Raw genomic sequence first — 22953 nt, 5'->3', positions numbered from 1 at the left:
ACTGTGTATCACTCTTCCCTCCATCCTTGTCTGCCTGTCCTCTGTCCTCTTTTTCCCACATTCATTCATTCATTTACTCATCCAATTAATTTCTATGTGCCAGACACAGGGGATTAAGTGGTAAGACACTCCATGAGACATCCCTGAAACCAGCCCCTATGAAACATGCCTTCCAGAAAATTATACCACAATAAAATATGAAGAGTCTTATGAGGGAAGATGTAGAAGGTGCTATGGTGCTTTATGATTCCTTTTTTCTATGCCCATCCACATCACTTCCTTTTTTTCTGTCTTGTCTCCACATACATTCTTCCATTCCCTTGCTCTGGACTCTTTCTCTTTGCTCCTTTTTTGTCCTCATCTCTTTAGTCCTCTATTGTCCTGTTTTTCTCTCTCTCTTTTCCTGATTTAGTCCCTTACTTTTTATCCTCCTATCTGTCATTCCATCGTATCCCTCTGCCTCGCCCTGAACCTGGGCAATGTTCAGTTTTCATCTTAAAAGACACTTTCTCCACCGCCAGCCCCCACGTGCACACAACCACGCATCTCTGCAGCCACTTCCCTGCTCATACATTCAACCTCCCTTCAGGGGCGCAGGCGTTTGACCCCTGCAATGACAGGGATCAGGGTAAACATTCCTGCTTCCCTCACTGGTGTCAGACGCTGAGACACATAACATTCATAGGGGTTAGAGTCAGAATCAAAAGCAAGCCCCAGAATTCATGTGAAGAGTTAAAATGTGGTAGACCTTATGAAGTATGGTAGCAATCATCTCAGGTAGAAACTGTAGTTTAACTTTAACCCTGCTGTTTGGCTTCTGTACTTAGTTGCTTTGTTTAACAATAGAAAAGTTATTTTGATTTCCTGAACTGTATAAATCATCCCACTCGATTGAATACCTTATTATTCAATAAGTGTAATGTGAATATCCCACTGATTGTGATCTTACTGGTTATCGAAGCACATTCTTCTGTACCTGGGAAACAGGACAGCACAATTATCCTAAATTGTTTTAGTGGTCACAGATAATGCGTTCCAGTTGGCTCAGTGGTCCCAAGACCAGGACAGCGCAATTACTCTAAATTACCTCGATGGCTCTAGATCAGGGATGGGCAAACTTTTTGACTCGAGGGCCACAATGGGTTCTTAAACTGGACCAGAGGGCCGGAACAAAAGCATGGATGGAGTGTTTGTGTGAGCTAATATAAATTCAAAGTAAACATCATTACATAAAAGGGTACGGTCTTTTTTTTTTTAGTTTTATTCGTTTCAAACGGGCCGGATCCGGCCCGCGGGCAGTAGTTTGCCCACGGCTGCTCTAGATAATGAGTTCCTGGCAACTCAGTGGTCTCAGACCTGAGAGCTCTAGATAATGTGCTCCTGTCAACTCAGTGATCCGGAGACCCAAAACTTTAATTAACATGCTTAATTCTGCTTCGGTAAACTGCTTTTTTGCGAACCAGGTTCCTCATTCCAAACCCTGGGATGTAATCAATACCTTTGTGATTTTTGCCTATATAAACCTGGTTTTGCGGCCATCTTATCACTATGAGATTTGGGAGAGCAAGATGCCCCCTCATAGTCCCGAATTGCAATAAATGTGACTCTTTAATTCGACTTCTTGAGGCATCCTTCTGTGATTCGCAGGGTACATTATAACACTTAAGGGCATTATGCTAAGTGAAATAAGTAAGAAAGAAAAAGACAAATACCATTTAATTGCACATATATGTCAATCTAAAAGTGGGGGAAACAAGCTCATAGTTACAGAGAACAGACTGATGGTTGCCAGAGGTTGGGGGGAGAGGGGAAGGCGGTATGTGTGAAAGGGGTCAAAAGGTACAAACTTTCATTTATAAAATAAGTAAGTCCTGAGATGTCTTTTAATGTACAGCATGGTGACTACAGTTAATAGCACTGCATTGTGTACTTGAAGTTGCTAAGAGAGTAGACCTTAGAGGATCTCATCACAGGAAAAAAATATTTGTTCTTATGTGTGGTGGCGGGTATGACCATTTCAGTTAGTACAAGAATTGAATCATTACACTGTACACCTAGAACTAACATAATGTTAAAGGACAATTATGCCTCAATAAAAGGAAGAGGTTAATAGGCGACACTGCATGGATTTCACAGCCCTGGGAGGCTGGCAGATACGGTCTCATCATCTCCACTCACAGACCAGGAGCCTCACTGGGAGATACAAGCACTGGCTTTAGACCACTCAATCAGCGTGTGACATCAGGTTCCACCTCAGGCCCTCCAACAAACCCATCAGTCCCGACAGCAGCTCAAGGCAAAATGGAAATGAGGCCTTAGCCTCAGAGATAGTTACCTCTGTTTGTCCGCCCTGCCACACAAAGTCCCAAGGTCAGGGCTGTGCGGAAAGAGTCCTGAGCCTCTCTGGGAGTGTTTGTCTGAGCCTCTTCCTGCCTGCATGTATGTGCTTGTGATCATGAGTGTGTGCCAGCATACACACACACACCACTCACATCATGTGGATGAAAAGGGCCCACATGCTAACCTGACTAGCTCAGAGAAGGCCTGCATGGCGGCCTTGCAAACTAAGACACCTAAAGTAACCACAAAGCACAGTCTGAAATTAAAACCTTTAATTAAAAAGCAGTTTATAGGGGGTATTCCTGTCCTAGGCCAGTATCTTCCCTGACAAAGATCAACTTCAATCTTTCTGAGCCTATTATCTTTTTGCATCTAAGATACCATACCTGTGGAATGTCAGGGTAACTTGTAACTTCCCTTTCTTTGGACCCTTCAGGGAAGAAACCAGGGAAGAAACCACAAATTGTGATTATTATCCTGTTGTCCACTGCTAACTATACTGTACCCACCTATGTAAAAGACGCAAATATCTATCGTTTCGCTTTGTATCCAAACCCAGAGGTTTCGCTGCTTTGCTTTCTCCCACTTCCCTACTCTATCACCAGTGGATTTCATGTAACCCACTTACGTCTCCTCCTTTGATAGAAGTTTATAAAACTGAAAAGCCACCATTTTTCAGAGCATTATCTCAGTACACTGAGATTCTGCTTCCTGGCAATTGTTGACAGTTTGGCTCAAATAAACTCACAAAAATCCTTTAAACGTTTGAATGTTTTCTTTTGTTGACAGCTCTGATTCCCACTAATTCTCAACACTTAGTGCCCATTTGAAGGCATAGAATTCAATGTCAGATGCTAAATTGAGCACCTAAGAGATGAAAACGTGAACTCCTACTCATTTTAAAATTTCTCCCCACTCCTTTCTTCTAAGAATCCCCAAGTGTGCATGAGCATGTGTGCACGCGCATGCACGCACGCACGCACACACACAGAATCCCCTCCAAGTGACTGTTAAAACTTACGCAGATGCTGCAACTCCAACTCCAGGTGAGAAAGTTTCTTTATCACCGTCTCGTTCCATTCAGACAGAGGGAAGTGAAGCTCCTTTTGGACACCACCCAGAATCAACTTTTGTAAAGTCATCTTGGTATAAACTACCAGGAGGAGATTGTAGACAATAAGGAGAGTCAGCCCAATGCAGAGAACTTTGCAGAGATGTCTCCTGAGCATCATACTCCTACTCCGGCTCGGCCGCTCCCTGCGGGGCTGAGTGTCGCTGCTCGGGAAGCTAAGGATCAGAATCAGCCGCGCCTGGTCTCCTGGGTGCAGAGATGACACCCTGCCTGCCGAACCAGATGTTCTCCGACTGGAAAGCTGGCACAGGCTGCCTGGCTTCTCCCTGAGCAGTGTCAGGTGTGGAGTATGTCAGGGCAGCCACCCAGTGACTGGCAGGCTCCCTGGGTACACCTTGCACTGTCTCAGAAGTCAAAGTCAACAAACTTGAGGAGAGCTTTCTAAGGTGGAGGTGAGCCCCAGGCGATGGCCCTGCTTCACTGATCCCTGCCCTCTGCTAGCTATCTGCACACAGCTCTGCACACTGAGGTCTTATAGTGGGGAAGGGCCTGTAATAAGAATAGAGCCACAATCGTTTAAGGGGTATTCACCTTACTAACTATAGGTAAGAAGTTTTCTTACAGACCCTGGGAAACTGGAGGATGTGCTACAAGGAGAAAAATAGAGCTGTAAAAAGATAAGAGACACCTTGGGGCCCGAATGGGTCCATTGCTCAGAAAGGAAAATGCATTTTGAGAACAGACAAAAAACAGGACAGTTTTGATTTGGTTGCTGTGCCTGGACCCTGTTGCCCTCTGGGAGTTTGCCTCAGGAACGCTGACCATTCTCTTTAAGATCCTGGAAGGAGACTCAGGGACCACAGACCCTGCAGCCATTCCTACCCTTCCCCCTTGTATGCAGCCTTTCTTCCTTATTCCTGTGTAACCAGCCAGCTAGTAGGAGATGCGAGAGCATATTTTTGTGGATGACCTGCTGCTCTTCCACACTGCCAGCATTCTTGGAATAAACGCTCATATATGGTTCCACCCTGACACTGCCTAATCAGTTCAAGTAGTGACAGGCAGCTGGGACCCATTGATTTTCAGGTTTCAGTTCCACCCTGCTCCAGCTTCCACTAACTCTTCGGCTCCCACACCTCACCCTCACTATATGTTTTGGACAAATCATTTAATTACCATCATTGCAGACTAAACACTGAAATTGTTCCCCAGAGCCAAAAGTGTACAGTTCTAAGTCTAGTGTTGGGTCCCCTCCATAATCATATCTCTCCCTGTGTCCCAGCTCTGGCACACCTTACTAGGTCTCCAAATCAACAAGAGCTGGGGCAGACATTTAGGTTAAAGTACAGAGATGTGGCTTTAGAAAAAGCAGGTAGAACAAAAAATAATAATAAAATGTAAGAGTATTTTATACCTGTTGTTCCCATGCCCTCACCTACAAATCAGAGTCAAAATAAATGTAAAATGGATGATCATGTCTATTTAACACTTGAAATGGAGTAGACCATTTATCTCTATTTCTCCCCACTGAAGACAATTAAAAACTCTGGATTCTATAAATAAAACAAACATGAACTCTCTGAAAGGTGGAGAAAAGGGCTATGGGAACAACATAGTGGTGAGTTCCCTGGGTTTTCTTTTTGCCTAATATATCCTAGACTGAATGCTGAGTAAGTTGCCAAACTATAAATGCCAACAGGAAAAGACAATAAAAGCCCCAAAGAAAATCCTGTTCTCTCTAGACAAAGGAACAGGACAGGGGCAGCCTAGCAAGATGGAAAACATTCAGACAATAACTGCTATACTCCAGCCAAACACCACGTAAAAATCTGTTACACCACACCCATCCCATCTCATGTGGGAAGCCTCGACTACCACCCTCTCCCCCGGCTGTGACAAGGTGCCCCTTCCTTCATCCCCTCTAGGATGGGGCCTAAGAAGGAGCCATAATTTTTATCTATGCCCCCCCAGGGTGTCAGTAAGGAAACAGTAATGAAGTGGCCCTCCCTCTCTCAGCCAGTTGGTGTCAGCAGAGGCCTAGTGGGGAACCTGAACTTCCTTCCCCACAAGCAGTAAATGTATTTCCTCCTACCCTCAGGTGTCAATGGAGGCAAAGTGGGAAACCTTGACTTCCACTCCCACTTGACAGCAAAAAGGTGGCATCTCCATTTCCCCACCAAAGAGTGTCAGGGAGTCCTGCTAAAACAGAAGATTTAATTAAGATCCAGAGTCACACAACATAATGCTCAAAATGTCGAGGATGCAATAATAAATAACCTGACATGCCTAGAACCAGGAAAATCTCAACTTGAATGATACCAACACCAATACGACAAAGATGTTGGAATTATCTAATGAGGATTGTAAAGCAGCCATCATAAAAAAAAAAAAAATGCTTCAATAAACAGTTATCAACATGATTGCAACAAATGAGAAAAAAATGTCTCAGCAAAGAAATATAAAGTCTAAGGAAATAAAATAGAAAACATAAAAAGAAACCAAATTAAAATGTTAGAATTGAAAATACAATAAATAAAATTTTAAATCACTGGAGAAGCTTCAAAGGTAGAATGAAAGAAATAGAGAAAAGAATCAGGGAACTTGATTAGAAAACAGAAAGGACAGTAGAAATTATCCACCTGAACAACAGAGCAAGAATAGACTATAAACCTCAAGAACTTGAGAGTATAGTAAAAGATTTAGTGTTTCATCAGAGTCTCAGAAGGAAAGGAGAAATGTGAGGCTAAACAAGAAATTGAAGAAATAAGTTGGCAGGGTGAAGAGCTTTGTTATGGTTGTGGGCTCACCAGCTCTGCGGGATTAGGAAGCTGAGGACACGTCCTCAGACACCGCGGTGTCTCATGCCTAGCCTCAGCCCGGCCGCTGCCCATGTTAGATTTCTGTGGCCTTTTAAATGATTGAATAATGATGGATATGGATCCGAAATAATAAATGACTTCTCTACTGAAGCAATAGAAGATTCTTCACATCACTTCCTGTAGCTCAATTTCAGTCTTCAGGAAAGGGCAAAACAAGTAAAATACAGAAAACTGAAGAAAAGAAAACCTCACTTTGGAACTGTCTTTCTCCTTGACTATCCTTAACCCCCATCTTTCTACTTGTTTTGATTTTGTTGTGAGTTTATAACTAGTGAAGAACAAAGAAATAGAAGATACATTTGGGAGCTTTATAAAATGCCAAGAGCAAAAGATAAAGAGAGAATCTTAAAAACAGCAAGAGAAAGAAACTCAGTTACCTACAAGGGAATACCCATATGACTGTCAGCTGATTTCTCCACAGAAACTTTGCAGGCCAGAAGGGAGTGGCAAGAAATATTCAAAGTGATGAATACCAAGAACCTACAACCAAGATTACTTTATCCAGCAAAGCTATCATTCAGAATTGAAGGTCAGATAAAGAGCTTCACAGATAAGGAAAAGCTAAAGGAGTTCATCACCACCAAACCAGGATTATATGAAATGCTGAAAGGTATCCTTTAAGAAGAGGAAGAGGAAGAGGAAGAAAAAGGTAAAGATACAAATTATGAACAACAAATATGCATCTATCAACAAGTGAATCTAAGAATCAAGTGAATAAATAATCTGATGAGCAGAATGAACTGTTGATTATAATAGAATCAGGGACATAGAAAGGGAATGGACTGACTATTCCTGGGGGGGGTAAGGGGTGTGGGAGATGCGGGAAGAGACTGGACAAAAATCGTGCACCTATGGATGAGGACAGTGGGTGGGGAGTGAGGGCGGAGGGTGGGGCGGGAACTGGGAGGAGGGGAGTTATGGGGGGGAAAAAAAGAGGAACAAATGTAATAATCTGAACAATAAAGATTTAATTAATAAATAAATAAATAAATAAATAAATAAATAAATAAATAAAAGACATATCAAAAAAAAAAAAAGAAATAGAAGATACATTTGGGAGCTTTATACCAAGAAATTTGCCTTGAAAGCTGCTATTCTTTGGAGGGAAAAGTATATCAAGTTCCTGTCTAATTTCTTTTAAAACAAGATTTCTTATATCTTTAGATTTTGAAGAATAAAACAAATATAAATACATATCTGCACATTTTTTTTAGCAGCTGTGTAAGAATAATGAGATTTGTAAATTAAGGGCTTTGTCACGTGGATGTTTTGCCACTGGAGCTGAATGCTCAGAAGATCTTTTATAGCTCTTTAATATTATATTTTTGATTATCACTTAGATGACATTATTTGCCCTTGCAAGTCCACCTGTCTTTCTAGTTATGCCCTTGTTATGAACAGTGTTTGTACTCACTGTGCAAATATCCATGTATTATCTATTTAAACAACACCATAGAGCCATCACTCAAGGAAGTTGAATGAGGTGAACATAGACGTAGGTCTTTCCCCTTCCCCCCATTTTTAAATGTAACAGATACTTTCTTTATCTTCCCCTTCTCCTTTCCCCCCCCTCCTCTTCCCTTTTGGAAACCGTGTCAGGAACTAGGCAGTTTAGATGAGCAATTGAGGGGACTGAGAGAGTGATCCACACAGAGCCTGGCTTCTTTGTGCTTCATCATAAGGTGTGCTGCTGGTCAGCCTTATTAAGCACCCTTCTAACGAGAACCTCGTGGGAAATCAGCTGGCAGACTCAGGGAGTTCAGGAAACAGGACCACAGAGGTTACACTCTGGGATCCTGGCCATGAGGTTGGATGCCTCACCTTGCTGAAAAGAGACACTGGGCCTCAGTGGCGCAGCATGACTTTGTTCCTGCTTGGCTACATTTTTCAACACCACAGGCAGTGAAGTCACCTACAGCCACCTTTGAAAAACACGGAGAGCACCTACCCCGAGGAGATGGTAGATTTGGAGTAAGCCGTCGTCCTCGACATAATTCCTCTGATGGCTTTTTTAACAGTGGACCTCTACGAACTACAGGAGATTCCTGGCACCAGCCCTCCCTGTTTCGCCATGATTCTGTGGACTCAAGTGTCTCTAAGGGAGCATATGCTGGAATCAACCGGAAACCTATCTGGTTGGCATGGCTCTTCCCATGGTCATGATGGCATGAGCCAGCGTAGTGGGGGTGGCGCAGGAAACCATCACCACTGGAATGGCAGCTTTCACTCCAGGACAGGCTGTGCCTTTCAGGAAAAGCCACCTGCAGAGATTAGGGAAGAAAAAAAAAGAAGACGAGGTGGAAAAGTTGCAGTTTGAAGAGGAAGACTTCCCTTCTTTGAATCCAGAAGCTGGCAAGCAGAATCAGCCATGCAGACCTATTGGGACCCCTTCTGGAGTGTGGGAAAAGCCATCTGGTGCCAAACAAACCTCCAAAATGCTAGTTATCAAAAAAGTTTCCAAAGAAGATCCTGCTGCTGCCTTCTCTGCTGCATTCACCTCACCAGGATCTCACTATGCAAATGGGAACAAATCATCCAACATGGTTCCAAGTGTCTATAAGAACCTGGTTCCTAAGCCTGCACCACCTCCCTCCAAGCCCAGTGCATGGAAAGCTAACAGAATGGAACACAAATCAGGATCCCTTTCCACTAAGCCAGGAGTCTGCTTTTACCAGTCCAATCTCTGTTACCAAACCAGTAGTACTGACTGGTGGTGCAGTTTTAAGCTCTCCCAAAGAGAGTCCCTCCAGCACCACTCCTCCCATTGAGATCAGCTCCTCTCATCTGACCAAGTTGACCCGCCGAACCTTTGACAGGAAAAGCAAGCTTCTGAAGACTCTGAAGGATGACTGGGATGGAGACTTCTCAGAGAACAGAGACTGTGACAAGCTGGAAGATTTGAAGGACAAACAGCACACCTGAACCAAAGGAAAATGGAGAGGAAGGCTGTCATCAGAATGGTCTCCCTCTCCCTGTAGAGGAGGAGGGGAGGTCCTCTCACACTCACTGGAAGCAGAGCACAGGTTATTGGAAGCAATGGGATGGCAGGAGTACCCTGGAAATGATGAGAATTACCTTCCCCTCACAGAGGATGAGCTTAAAGAGTTCCATATGAAGACAGAGCAGCTGAGAAGAAATGGCTTTGGGAAGAATGGCTTCTTGTAAAGCCACACTTCTAGCCTGTTCTCCCCTTGGAGAAGCACGTGCAAAGCAGAGTTTGAGGATTCAGACACTGAAACCAGTAGCAGTGAAACATCAGATGACGATGCCTGGAAGTAGGCACATAAATGTTCACAGTTAAATCTGACCCATAACCTCAGCTTGTGTGCTTACGAAGAATACAAAAAAAAAAATATTTTCCTTTCATGTTGTTGTTGAATATTTCATGCACAAGGGAAATAATCATATCCCAAAGAGAGAGCGATTGGCTTGTTTAGCTTTTATTGTTTTTCTTTCCTGTTATTTGCTTAGTAGAGAAAATTTGTGTGGTGAGAAATATTTTTAAAATATACACACAGTATATATGGGGCGATGCACAAGTGGACGCTGACAGAGAGGAGACACTGGTCTGCAGCAATAGCTTCCACCAGCCTTTGGGGCACTCACCCCTGTGCTCAAGCAATCATTGTCAATGACAAAGTGACTATTGAAGTTATAATTGTATTAAATTAATGCTAATAATTTGGATATTTTATTTTATTTTTGGCTGCTTGGGTAACGTTAGCCCTTAACCAAGCATATGTTGGGGGGAGGGGGGTTTGTTTCTTTTTTTTCTTTTTTTGGGTACAGCTGTAAAATATTTGGATATAGGAAATGTGTTATTCTTACAGCCTTGATATTCAGGGTGGATTGTAAAATATAAATTTTTGTGAAATTTCAAAGATTATGATTATTTTGATAACATTATTTACAGGTTTAAAAGATGTGGTTATCACAAGTCTTGAAGGGGAAACTACTGCATAAAATAACTAACTTGGAATAAATACTTTGCATCAGTTTGGATAAAAAAAGGAAATAAGTTGGCAAAAGACATAAATCTACAGATTCAAAAAGCTGAGAGAACTGCAAATAAGACAAATCAAAGAAATTATGCCAAGACACATCATAATCAAACTTTTGAAAACTAAAGACAAAGAAAAAAATTGAAAACAGTGAGACAGAACCAACAGCTCACCTGTAGGGAGAAAAGAACTATTTGAATGACGGAGAATATAATGGAGGAACAACACACCCTGGATCAAGCTGAAAATGGATGAGTTTGAGTGCACAAGTCAAGGGGCTGACCTTACATCTACACTAATAAAAGAGAAAAATGGTAATTGGCGTGCGGCGATACCGTTTTCATTGGCTAATCAGGGCTATATGCAAATTAACTGCCAACTAAGATTGGCAGTTAACTGCCAACAAGATGGCGGCTAATTTGCATATGTAGGCACAATGCAGGGAGGCGAAAGGGAAAGCAGGAAGAAGCCCCCTGCCACTGACAGTGATCAGAAACCCAGGGGGGAGCGAAGAGCTGGGGGGCTCTTGATTGGAGAATCAGGTGCCTTTTCCGCCCTGGCCAGTGATAGCAGGAAGTAGGGGTGGAGCCAGCGATGGGAGCTGGGCACGGTCGAAGCTGGCAGTCCCAGGAGCTAGGGGTCCCTTGCCTGGGCCTAAAGCGAAGCCCATGATCGCGGCGCCCCCCCCTGCAGCTTCGGGTCCCTGCTGCCTGAGCCGGACGCCTAGGCCAGAGGTGTTAGGCCTGGGCAGGGGCGGAGCCTGCAACCGCGGGGAGCTGGGGGTCCCCTGCCCAGGCCTGACACCTATGCTGGAAGCCTCAGGCCTGGTCAAGGGGCCGATCCGGTGATTGGTGATCGGAGGGTGATGAGGGTCAACTCCTCTGGCCGAGGCATCAGGCCTGGGTGGGGGGCGGAGCAAGCGATCAGAGGGAGATGGGGGTCCCCTGCCCAGGCATGATTCCTGGACCAGAGGCCTCAGGCCTGGGCGGGGGCCAGAGCCAGTGATCGGGGGGAGATGGGGGTCCCCTGTCCAAGCCTGACACCTCTGACGGAGGCGTTAGGCCTGGGCAAGGGGCCGATCAGGCGATCGGAGGGTGATGGGGGTCTACGCCTCTGGCCGAGGCATCAGGCCTGGGCAAGGGGCAGAGCCAGCAATCGGAGGGGCCTGGGGGTCCCCTGCCCAGGCCTGACTCCTGGGCCAGAGGCATCAGGCCTGGGCTGGGGGCAGAACCAGTGATGGGGGGAAATGAGGGTCCCTTGCCCAGGCCTGACACCTCTGTCAGAGGCGTCAGGCCTGGGCAAGGGGCCGATCCTCTGATTGGAGGGTGATGGGGGTCAACACCTAAGGGCTCCCAGTATGTGAGAGGGGGCAGGCTGGGCTGAGGGACACCCCCCCCCCCACACACACACACCCAGTGCACGAATTTCGTGCACCGGGCCCCTAGTCTATATATATAAAAGCCTAAGTGGCCAGCTGGTAGCTATAATGTGCACTGACCACCAGGGGGCAGACACTCAATGCAGGGGCGGAAACCACAGGCATGAAAACATGGAACAGACTGATGAATCTCAGAGGGAAGTGGGGAGGCAGACGTGGGGAAGAGATTAACCAAAGATCTTCTATGCATACTAGAGGCTGGGTGCACGGATTCATGCACCAGTGGGTTCCTCAGCCTGGCCTGCAGGGATCAGGCTGAAAATAGCCCTTGGCCTGGCCTGCGGGGATTGGGCCAAGACCGGCTCTCCAACATCCCCCAATACATGACGGTGACTACAGCAATGTTTGAAAGAAAACCAGTACCCAATGCCCACATTCTCCAATGCAAGGGACCAATGTATCTTAAAGAAATGATTGATTCTGGAGCAGTACAAATACAAGATGAACCCGAAGCATCTTGTAATAGCAGAAAGTAAGAAAATGATCAGAAAAGGAAAAGTAAGACAAAAAAACTAAACAGAAGTACAAGAAAAAAGACTGGAAGGAAATATGCTGAAATGATAAGAATGGTTTTATTAAGATTTCATTACTCTCTTAATTCAACTGTGTAAATTAGCAGTACAGGCAGTTAATTTACTTTTTCTACTTCTTACTTGTCTGCTGATATGGTCTTAACAGCTTCATAATGGGAAACATTAGCAAATTAATGGTAATTTTTTTTAGATTAGAAATCATGATGATTTTATTTATTTTTACCTTTGCTTTCATTTTGTGATTTTTTTTATTTTTAAAGTATTACGTATGTCTCCTTTTTCCCTGATTGACCCTCCCCCCCGCCCCCAGCCCCAGCTCCCCTGCCTTCTCTCTGAGGTTGGATGGTCTGTTCAGTGTTTTTTTTGTCTCTGGATCTGTTTTTGCTCATCAATATATGTTGTTCATTATATCCCACATATGAGTGAGGTCATGTGATATTTGCTAGTATCTTTCTCTGACTGCCTTATTTCGCTTAGCTAATGCTCTCCAGGTCCATCCATGCTGTTGCAAATGGCAAAAGTTCCTTCTTTTTTACAGCAGCGTAGGATCCCATTGTGTAGATATACCACTGTTTTTTAATCCACTCATCTGCTGATGGGCACATAGACTGTTTCCAAATCTTAGCTATTGTAAATTGTGCTGCTATGACCATAGGGGTGTATATGTCCTTTCTGAATGGTGTTTCTGGTTTCTTGGGATATAGTCCTAGAAGTGGGATTACTGGGTCAAATGAGAGTTCCATTTTTAATTTTTTGAGGAATTTCCATACAGTTTTCCACAGTGACTGCACCAGTCTGCATTCCCACCAGCAGTGCACAAGGGTTCCTTTTTCCCCACATCCTACCCAGCACTTGTTCTTTGTTGATTTGTTGATGATAGCCATTCTGACAGGTGTGAGATGGTATCTCATTGTAGTTTTGAGTTGCATCTCTCAGATTAGTGACTTGGAGCATGTTTTCATATGTCTCTTGGCCTTCTGTATATACTCTTTTGAAAAATGTCTATTTAGGTCCTTTGCCTATTTTTTATTGGGTTGTTTATCTTGTTAAGTTGTATGAGTTCCCTGTAAATTTTGGAGATTAAACCTTTATCTGAGATAACATTGGCAAATATGTTCTCCCATACAGTAGACTTTCTTGTTATTTTGTTGACTTTTTTTTTTTCTGTGCAGAAGCTTTTAATTTTGATGTAGTCCCATTTGTTTGTTTTCTCCTTAGTTTCCATTGCCCTAGGAGCTGTATCGGTAAAGATATTGCTACGACATATGTCTAATTTTTGCTGCCTATGGAATCTTCTAAGATTTTTATGGTTTCCTGTCTTACATTTAAGTCCTTTAACCATTTTGAGTTTATTTTTGTGTAGGTTTACTAGTAAGTTGGTGATCTAGTTTCATTTTTTTTGCATGTATCTGTCCAATTTTCCCAACACCATTTATTGAAGAAACTGTCTTGACTCCATTGTATACTCTTGCCTCCTTTGTCAAATATTAATTGAACATAATGGCTTGGGTCAATTTCTGGGTTCTCTATTTGGTTCCATTGGTCTATATGTCTCTTCTTGTGCCAATACCAGGTAGTTTTGAGAACAGTGGCGTTGTAATATAGCTTGATATCTGGTATTGTGATCCCTCCAACTTTGTTCTTCTTTCTCAGGATTGCTGTGGCTATTCAGGATCTTTTTATTCCATATGAAGTTTTGGAGAGTTTGTTTTAGGTCTGTGAAATATACCGTTGGTATTTTAATGGGGATTGCATTGAATCTATAAATTGCTTTGGGAAGTATGGACATTTTAATGATGTTGATTCTTTCAATCCATAAATACAGTACGTTCTTCCATTTGTTTATGTCTTCCTCTATCTCTCTTTTTTTTAACATCCTTTAGTTTTCTGAGTACAGGTCTTTTACCTCCTTAGTTAAGTTTATTCCTAGGTATCTTAATTTTTTGGTGAAATGGTAAATATTTTTTTAGTTTCTCTTTTGTGAGTTCATTATTGGTGAATAAAAAAGCTATAGATTTCTTGGTGTTAGTTTTGTATCCTGCTACATTGCCAAATTCACTTATTAGGTCTGGTAGTTTTTTTATGGAGTCTTTAGGGTTTTCTATGTACAATATCATGTAATCTGTGAATAATTGTTGCAGAAGACCAAAGAAAAACCAAGTGATACTTTAAAGAAGAGGAGTGACACTTTTTATTTATGCCAGCAGACTCAGGGAATAACTTTCCAAATCTGAGTAAAGTAACATGCAGGGGGCTTCTCTTTTATATCTTTCTGGGGTCTTTGTCCCACAAATATGGATTATGCTTTTGATTCTTTTCGCTGGCTTTGCAAGAAGGCCCCCAGGTGTTGGGGGCCTCCAGGTCATATTTGATGGTCTGGCCTGGCACCAGCATTAATAACCCTCCCTCCGGGGCAGTGCACTGTTCACAGTTTTATGGCCTCTGTAACAGGTTCTGCAAGACTAGTTTCTGGGAAAGTAGTAATGAATTAATTATAGGTTATCAAAAATGTACACTGGGCTGGCTAGCATGGATTCAGGTTGCTAGCCCCCCAAATATCAGGGTTACATTGGAATTAGCCCTTTCTTTTCCAGTTTGGATGGCTTTTATTTCTTCTTCTTGTTTGATCATGATGGCTAGCACTTCCAGTGCTATGTTGAATGGGAGTGGTGAAAGTGGGCATCCCTGCCTTGTTCCTATTCTTAGGAGAAATGGTTTTAGTTTTTGCCCATTGAGTATGATGTAGGCTGTAGGTTTGTCATATAAGGCTTTTATTATGTTGAGGTATGAACCCACTATTCCCACTTTGCTGAGGGTTTTTATCAAGAAAGGGTGCTAGATTTTGTCAAATGCTTTTTCTGCATCAATTGATATGATTATGTGATTTTTGTCTCTCAATCTGTTTTTGTGATGTATCTCATTTATTGATTAGCAGATATTGTACCATCCTTGCATCCCTGGCATAAATCCCACTTGGTCATGATGTATGATCTTTTGAATGTAATACTGGATCTGATTTGCTAGAATTTTGTTGAGGATTTTATCATATATGTTCATCAGGGATAATGGCCTGTATTTCTTTCTTTGTGGTGTCTTTATCTGGTTTTGGAATTAGGGTAATGCTGGCTTCATAGGAAGAGCTTGGAAGTGTGCCTTCCTCTTGAAATTTTTAAAATAGTCTGAGGAGGATAGGTTTTAGTTCTTCTCTGAATGTTTGGTAGAACTCCCCTGTGAAGCTGTCTGGACCACGGCTTTTGTTTGCTGGAAGATTTTTTATTACTGCTTCAATTTCATCGGTAGTTATTGGCCTATTCACATTTTTTTATTCTTCCTGATTGAGTTTTGGGAACTTGTATTTTGGGAGCTTGTCCATTTTGTCTAGGTTGTCCAGTTTGTTGGAGTAGAGTTTTTCATAGCATTTTTTTACAATCCTTTGTATTTCTGTGGGGTCTGTTTTTACTTCACCTCTCTCATTTTTGATTTTGTTTATTTGAGTCCTCTCTCTTTGTTTCTTGGTGAGCTTGGCTAGAGGTTCATCAATCTTGTTTATCCTTTCTAAGAACCAGCTTTTGGTTTTATTGATCATTTGTATTGTTTGTGTGTGTTTTGTTGTTTTGTGTGTGTGTGTGTGTGTGTGTGTGTGTGTGTGTGTGTGTTTCTTGTGGGGTTTTTTTTTGTCTCTATGTCATTTATTTCCACTCTGATGTTTATTATTTCCTTAATGATAATTTAAAATATAATCGCCATCTGAAACTGGAGGCTATGGGAGAGAAGTCATGAAAGAGGACTCTGAAGTTTCTAGCTTCTGCTTGGCAGTGCCCAGAATATAGGGAGAGAACAAAGAGGAAGAGTAGACATGGGGGAGGGGGAATAATTAGGTAAACTGGGCATATGGTTCACTTGAAAGGCCTCTGCAAGATCACTTACCTTTGAGACAGCCTGGAGGGACCTGGAGAGTATTATGCTGAGCAAAATAAGCCAGTCAGAGAAAGACAAGCATCATATGATATCACTCAATAAACAAAATAAACTGATGAACAAAATAGATCCAGAGACATAGAAACAGACTGTGGAATATCAGAGGGAATGCAGGGGTGGTTGGGTGGGAAGAGATCAACCAAAGAACTTGTATGCATATATGCATAACCTATGGACACAGACAATAGGATGGTGAAGGGGTGGGGGAGTGCTGGCGGGGGTGGGCTAGAAGGGGTCAATGGGGGAAAAAAGGGGATATAGAATACTTTCAACAATAAACATTAAAAAAAGAAAATGAAAATTTGGCTCTGAAGCTCTGGGGAGAAATCAAGGGCAGAAAAATTTCTCAGAGGAAATAAAAAAAGCTTTTGAGAGTCGAAGTAGAATGTAATTAAACATAGCAATAGAATATTCAAGTATGGACAATTTTGTTGTAGTGTCTTAAAATCATATTGGAGGAAAATGGTGATTCAATATGAATAATGTCTATTTTTTCTCTCCCTTAGCATAAAACCTCTAGCCAATCAGTAAATATTTCAGAATGGAATACTTTTGTTGGTCATACTGCTGACTTTTTTGGGGAGGGACTCCTCCCTGACTCACGTATTTTCTCTAAAATTACTGCTCATTCTATGCTCAGTTGGGGGTAATAGGTTCTCAAGAGATTAAACTTCCCTTACTAAATCAGTTACAAATATCTGTAATTGCAGAAGATGCATTCATTCGCCAAATAATAGGGTTGATAATAATGACTGAGAAAAGCTTATTTGTAGATTATGAGTATGTGTTGGAGGAAAAAAATAAATAAATATTTTGTAAGCATTTCTATGGGACACCAGTGTTAGTCATTGTGTACATGTGATTTCATTTGGTCTTCATAACCACACTGTGATGTTGGGATCATGACCCCATTTCACAGATAAAGAATCTGAGGGACAGAAGGTTGAGTAATATTTACCAGGCTATATTCTTTTCAATGTTTGAGTCATAGTTCTTCATACCATAGTTTTTGGGGGTTAGTACAGATAACCTGCAGATAGTTTTCTCTCTGCTTATATATTCATTTTCTAATGTCCTTTCTAACCTCCTGGATTGGTTGCCTATATATTTATCTTTGTGCTGAAGTCTATATATGACAAAGATATGAGTGTCCCAAGACAACATTTTTTTTCACTCCAGCTGCTCAGCCAGGAGTGGGAATATAAAATAGTTTGACCCAGGAAGTAATCATAAAGTAAAATTCCTGAGTAAGAAAATGTTGAGATATAACTGACTTTCCCACCAATAATCAACAGGCTTACACAAATCTCTCCCACCACAGAAGAAAAAGAATCATACTGCATAATTGGAGAGCATCTTAAAAACTTATGCATTTGTACATAATTAAGAGTACAAGTTAGAAAGAGCCAATGGAGTAGTCAATACAATGGTTAAAGAGTTAACTTTGAGAAATGGCAGAGTAATAAAATTCTTTGCAACTGATTCATTAGCCCATAATATCGACCAAAAAAATGGAATTTAACCAAGGGAAAAAATGGCCTGGAAAATAGACCAATATAGATTGCAGAACAAGGCAACACAAGAAGAGGAGAACTGGGACTAGAACCAAAGCATGGGTTTTGTGGGGTTTTTTAACCATACCTGGTTGTGATTTTCATCAGTGACCTAGCATGGAAGTCTTGGCCATTACCATCAGAACTAGAGTAAACACAATTTTTATACAGCCCACACTTGTCCATATAATTGAATTTTATAAGCCTTTATACTCAGCTCTGCAGGAAGCCATCCATTGTCAATGCTGTCATGAGAATGCACCAAGGAACTCGGAAGGCTGATGAACCTTGAGCTTTAGCAGGGCTAAAAGCTATGCACCGATTGTTCTGTGTTGAGATAGCGATGGCTCGAAACAATTTCCTGACCTAATAGCCTCAAAGTAAATCTTTACTGACCTTTGAGACTGTCTGTCTGCTACCTGTTTGCTGTGCTTTACTGAGGGCAAGATATGTATCTAAAAGTGAATAAAAAGCAGACAGGCCAGAAGTCAGTGTGCCTCTCCAAGAGAGAAGTTTCCACCTGGCCTCCCATGTCTTCTAAATTCATATTTCTTGTATAGCATTTCCATTTGTGCACAGCCCCTCCTTCAGATCCTGAACCCTAGCCATAAAAGGTTGTGGCACAGCTCTTCTAATATTAACTGATGGATAATAATTTAAAGCACTACCTTGTTTACCATCTGCCACCTGCCTGCCAACAGGTTAGTTTCCATTTCATTTAAGCATTCTAGTGAGACTTTAAATAATTCAAGCTGAAACTATCAGTTTGAAAGAAAATTGTAAGAAGCACTTAGGAAAAGATACTCTGGAATTGTGGGCAAGTGAAGATTAGTTTGACAAGTCTGAGAGAGGATACTTGTATAAAATTTGCTGAAAAATCTGCTGATATCAAATGAAAACGTACCACAATATTTAAAATAATTTTTTGAATCAACTTCTGTTTCTACCCTTGTTGGAGCAATCAGAATCAAATTTGCTCTCCTGCCAAAAAACAAAACAAAACAAAAACAATGCACTACAAACAGAACAAAATATATGAGACAACTGTTTTCAGGCTATGGGAAACAGAAGACTGTGGTCCCTGAGAGAAGATAAATATTTAGTCCATCTCTTTACCTGGGGACAATTTCACAATCATGGCCTGGGGTGAACCACAGAGCACAAATAGTCCCACGGAGCTGGTGAGTCAGACAACAGAGCTTGGGAACTGCTAAAGCATCTGGAAATTTCAGTGCAGGGTACCAAAGTTAAAATAGCTACATGAGAGGCCCCCCTTTTTCTGGGGATTCCCTCCAGATTCCCAGACGAGCAATAGGTTGAATGGGCCCATGGAGAAACTCAACAAGGTCTAGCTTAGAGCTACTGCTCCAGAGCTGAGAGCATAACAGAGACATCAGAGGTCACATAGTCTTGTGGAACACAGGAGTTCTGGGTGAGTCATAACAGAGAGATCTACACTGAACACCCTGCGTATTTTGCTATGACACGAGGAAGACCACCCCTTAAGAGTAACAGCCATGCCCTATGACAAGGGCCACTCTAAACCTACTCTAACAAAGCCTAAAAGCAAGTCTCAACAGCACCCAAATGTGTAACAATCAAAACAAAACTCAACACCCTTTAAAGAAATGCAACATAAACCAGATGCTCACAAGGATTCATTCAGAATGTCAAGAACACAATCATAAATTACTGTACATTTGAAGAGGCAGAAAAATGTAACTGATGAACAAAAAAAAAGTAGTCAATAGAAACTGGCCAGAAGATGATCCAGATGTGGTAATTAAACAACTTAAAAATGGCTGTTATAAAAATGTTCAAAGATTTAAAGAAAAAGATGGACATAATGAATGGAGAAAGGGAGATATCTCAAGGAAAAAGTAGAGACTCTAAAATTAAAGAACCAAATGGAAATTCTGAAACTGAAATTTACAATATCTGAAATTAAAGGTCCACTGGATAAACTTAGCAGCAGATTGGCAATTTTAGATAAAAGGGTCATCAATTTCAAGACATATCAATAGAAATTATCCATTGTGAAGAAAAGAGAAAATTATTTTTAAAAATAGAGTCAGTGAGGGGTGAGGAGAGGTGTAAGAGGGTATAGGGGGGATAAATGGTGATGGAAGGAGACTTGACTTGGGATGGTGAACACAATACAATATACAGATGATGTGTTACAGAATTTTACACCTGAAACCTATATAATTTTATTAACCAACGTAACCACAGTAAATTCTATTTTTGAAATTAAAAAAAAAACATAGAATCAGTGATTTGTGGGACAATATCAAGTGGTCTAGCCCTAGCCAGTTTTCTCAGTGGTTAAGGCTTCAGTCTGCATACTGAAGGGCTGAAGGTTTGATTCTGCTCAAGGGCACATACCTTGGTTGCTGTCTTGATCCCTGGCCCCATTCAGGGGCACCTGTGGGAGGTAACCAAACAATGTCTCTCTCTCACATCAGTGTTTCTCTCTCACAGTCTCTACCCCTCCTTTCCATTCTCTCTAAAAATCAATGAGAAAAAAAATCTTCAGTGAGGACTAACCAATATGTGTGTGTGTGTGTGTGTGTGTGTGTGTGTGTGTGTGTGTGTGTGTGTTGGCCTAACTAATTGCATTTGGAGTCATAGAAAGAGAGCAGATGAAGAATGAGGCAGAAAAAATATAGAAAAATTAATGAGGAAAACATACTAAATTTAGTCTAAAATCATCAACCTACAAATTCTAGCAGCTCTTTAGCAGAAGAATTTAAAGAAACACACATATAGGCACATAAAAATTAAATTGCTGGGGGAAAAAATCTTAAAAGCCACTCTAGGAGCAATTATATGAATAACGTGGAAGCTAGAAGGCAATGGAATAATATCATAAAGAAGAGGGGTGTGGAGGAAGTCTACCTAGTATCTTACATCAAACAAAACTATTCCTAAAAAATAAAGACATTTTCAGGTAAATGAAAACTGAATCAGTATACTTGCACTACAATAAACACTAAAGAAAATTCTTCAGACTGAAAAGAAGATTCACTAGAAAGAGTCTCTGATCTGTAGTAAGGAATGAGGAGCACTAGAAAGAATATATACATGCCTAAATAAAAGAGACTATATATTTCTTTTCTTCTCTTAATGACCTTGAAAGACAAATGATTGTGTAGAGCAGAAAAAGTGACATTGTAAGGTGGAAATATAATGTATGTAGAAATTGAATATGTGACAATAGCACAAAGAAAGGGGAGGTAATGAAATTACACTGATGTGAAGCTGCAACATTTTTAAAACATTAACTATAAAATTATAGCCCTAACCCAGCCGTGGGCAAACTACGGCCCGCTGGCCGGATCTGGCCCGTTTGAAATGAATAAAACTATTGAAAAAAAAGACCGTACCCTTTTATGTAATGATGTTTACTTTGAATTTATATTAGTTCACACAAACACTCCATCCATGCTTTTGTTCCAGCCCTCCGGTCCAGTTTAAGAACCCATTGTGGCCCTCGAGTCAAAAAGTTTGCCCACCCCTGCCCTAACCGGTTTGGCTCAGTGTATAGAGAGTCGGCCTGCGGACTGAAAGGTCCCAGGTTTGATTCCGGTCAAGGGCATGTACCTTGGTTGCGGGCACATCCCCAGCGGGAGGTGTGCAGGAGGCAGCTGATCGATGTTTCTCTCTCATTGATTCTAATTCTCTATCCCCCTCCCTTCCTCTCTGTAAAAAATCAATAAAATATATTTTAAAAATAAATAAATAAATAAAATTATATAATACTAGAGGCCTGGTGCATGAAATTCGTGCACTATTCCTAGTTTACTGAAAGTTTTTGTCATAAATGGCTGTTAGATTTTGTCAAATGCTTTATCTGATCTAATAATACAATTATGTGATTTTTCTTCTTTAACCTGTTGCTGTGAGGGATTACATTAAATATTTATTGAATACCTGCAGTATGTGAAACATTGTCCAAAGATACTAAGAAGTGTGCTCAGTGGGACGATGCTCCAACCAACTGAGCCACCTGGTCAGTGCTGGCCATTCTTTTCCCAAGGGAATTGGTGCCCTCTCTGAATTCCTACATTAAACTAACCCAGCCCAAGTTTATTGGTTGAAAACATACACAGGCCATTCTTCACATAGTTATTTCTATTTGCCTCTAGTGTCACAATGACAACCACAAAAAAACAAAATCCAAACACATCAGAACTTAAATATTTTTGGTCCCCTCAGCAGAATCTTGGTGCAGTCTGTTTGGGAAGCAGTAATGTGGCTGGTCCCTGGTGAATTAGGCTGTTATGTCCTTTTTCCTTCAATGTCCCCATGGTGTAAGGAATGAAGTACCCAAGTTCTCAATGGTCTTTTGTAAGGACCCTCTGGACACCCAGTCAGCCCTGTTGAGCTCACTTCACACCCCTGCCCCAGGGAGAGCTGTTTCCAGGCCTGCAAAATGAGGAACTGAAGTTTAGGCCTACTCACACCTCCCTGCAGCCCCATCTTGGATTTCAGTAGCTGGAACTCCCACATCTGTTTGAGATTGCCTGGGGAGCATCCTACCCCTTGGCTACAGATTCAAAAGAACTGTGTTCTTCCTTTTTAACCTCAATTCTGTTGCTTCTCATTTTATACAAGGCCTTCATCCATCAAGTACCGAGGTGGATTTCAGGTGTGCCTCATTGGATTTTGAAAGTACATTTTTTTAAAAGTGCTAAGCTACAATAATTAAGATAGAATCCAATTTGGTACAAAATATGATATATCAATGAAACAGTAGAGCTCCCAAACAGACCCTTAGCGTGTCAGAATCCTATATAATAAAAGCCTAATATGCTAAGTGTCTGGTTGACCAGTCAGCCATTCAACTAATCAAAGTGTAATATGCTAATGAGATGCTATGGCAGCTCAACCGCTCACTATGACATACACTGACCACCAGGGGGCAGTTAGTCAACCAGTCGACCAGTTACTATGACATGCACTGACCACCAGAGGGCAGACGCTCCAACCAGTAGGTTAGCTTACTGGGGGGTCTGTCCAATTGGGACTGAGATAGGCCAGACATGCCCTGGAGCCCTCTCACGGTCCCTCCCCAGCTAGCCAACCTCCAGTGTCCCTCCCTGGCCCTGATCGTGCACTGGTGGGGTCCCTCGGCCTGGCCTGTGCCCTCTTGCAAT

General features: G+C 41.7%; 1 protein-coding gene and 1 pseudogene across 3 annotated transcripts in view; one reads left to right on the top strand and one right to left on the bottom strand.

Annotated features, from left to right (window-relative positions):
• The window catches only part of GALNT8 (polypeptide N-acetylgalactosaminyltransferase 8), a 51670-nt gene extending 47836 nt beyond the window's left edge, over window positions 1–3834 (bottom strand). Inside the window, exon 1 of one of the 3 annotated variants that reach the window (XM_036301062.1) lies at window positions 3362–3834. In XM_036301062.1, coding sequence (XP_036156955.1) covers window positions 3362–3572 — 211 coding nt within the window. In that variant the 5' untranslated portion in view covers window positions 3573–3834. The remainder of the gene's footprint in view (window positions 1–3361) is intronic. The other 2 variants (XM_036301061.1, XM_036301060.1) reach the window with 2 other exon arrangements.
• Window positions 3835–7332: 3498 nt separating this feature from the next.
• On the top strand, window positions 7333–9593 carry LOC118650972 (annotated as a pseudogene).
• The last annotated feature ends 13360 nt before the right edge of the window (window positions 9594–22953 follow it).

Source organism: Myotis myotis, unplaced genomic scaffold, assembly GCF_014108235.1.
Source record: "Myotis myotis isolate mMyoMyo1 unplaced genomic scaffold, mMyoMyo1.p scaffold_m19_p_3, whole genome shotgun sequence".
Lineage (NCBI taxonomy): Eukaryota > Metazoa > Chordata > Mammalia > Chiroptera > Vespertilionidae > Myotis > Myotis myotis.
Note: the sequence above shows the minus strand (reverse complement) of the source record. Positions and strands in the feature narration are given on the sequence as shown.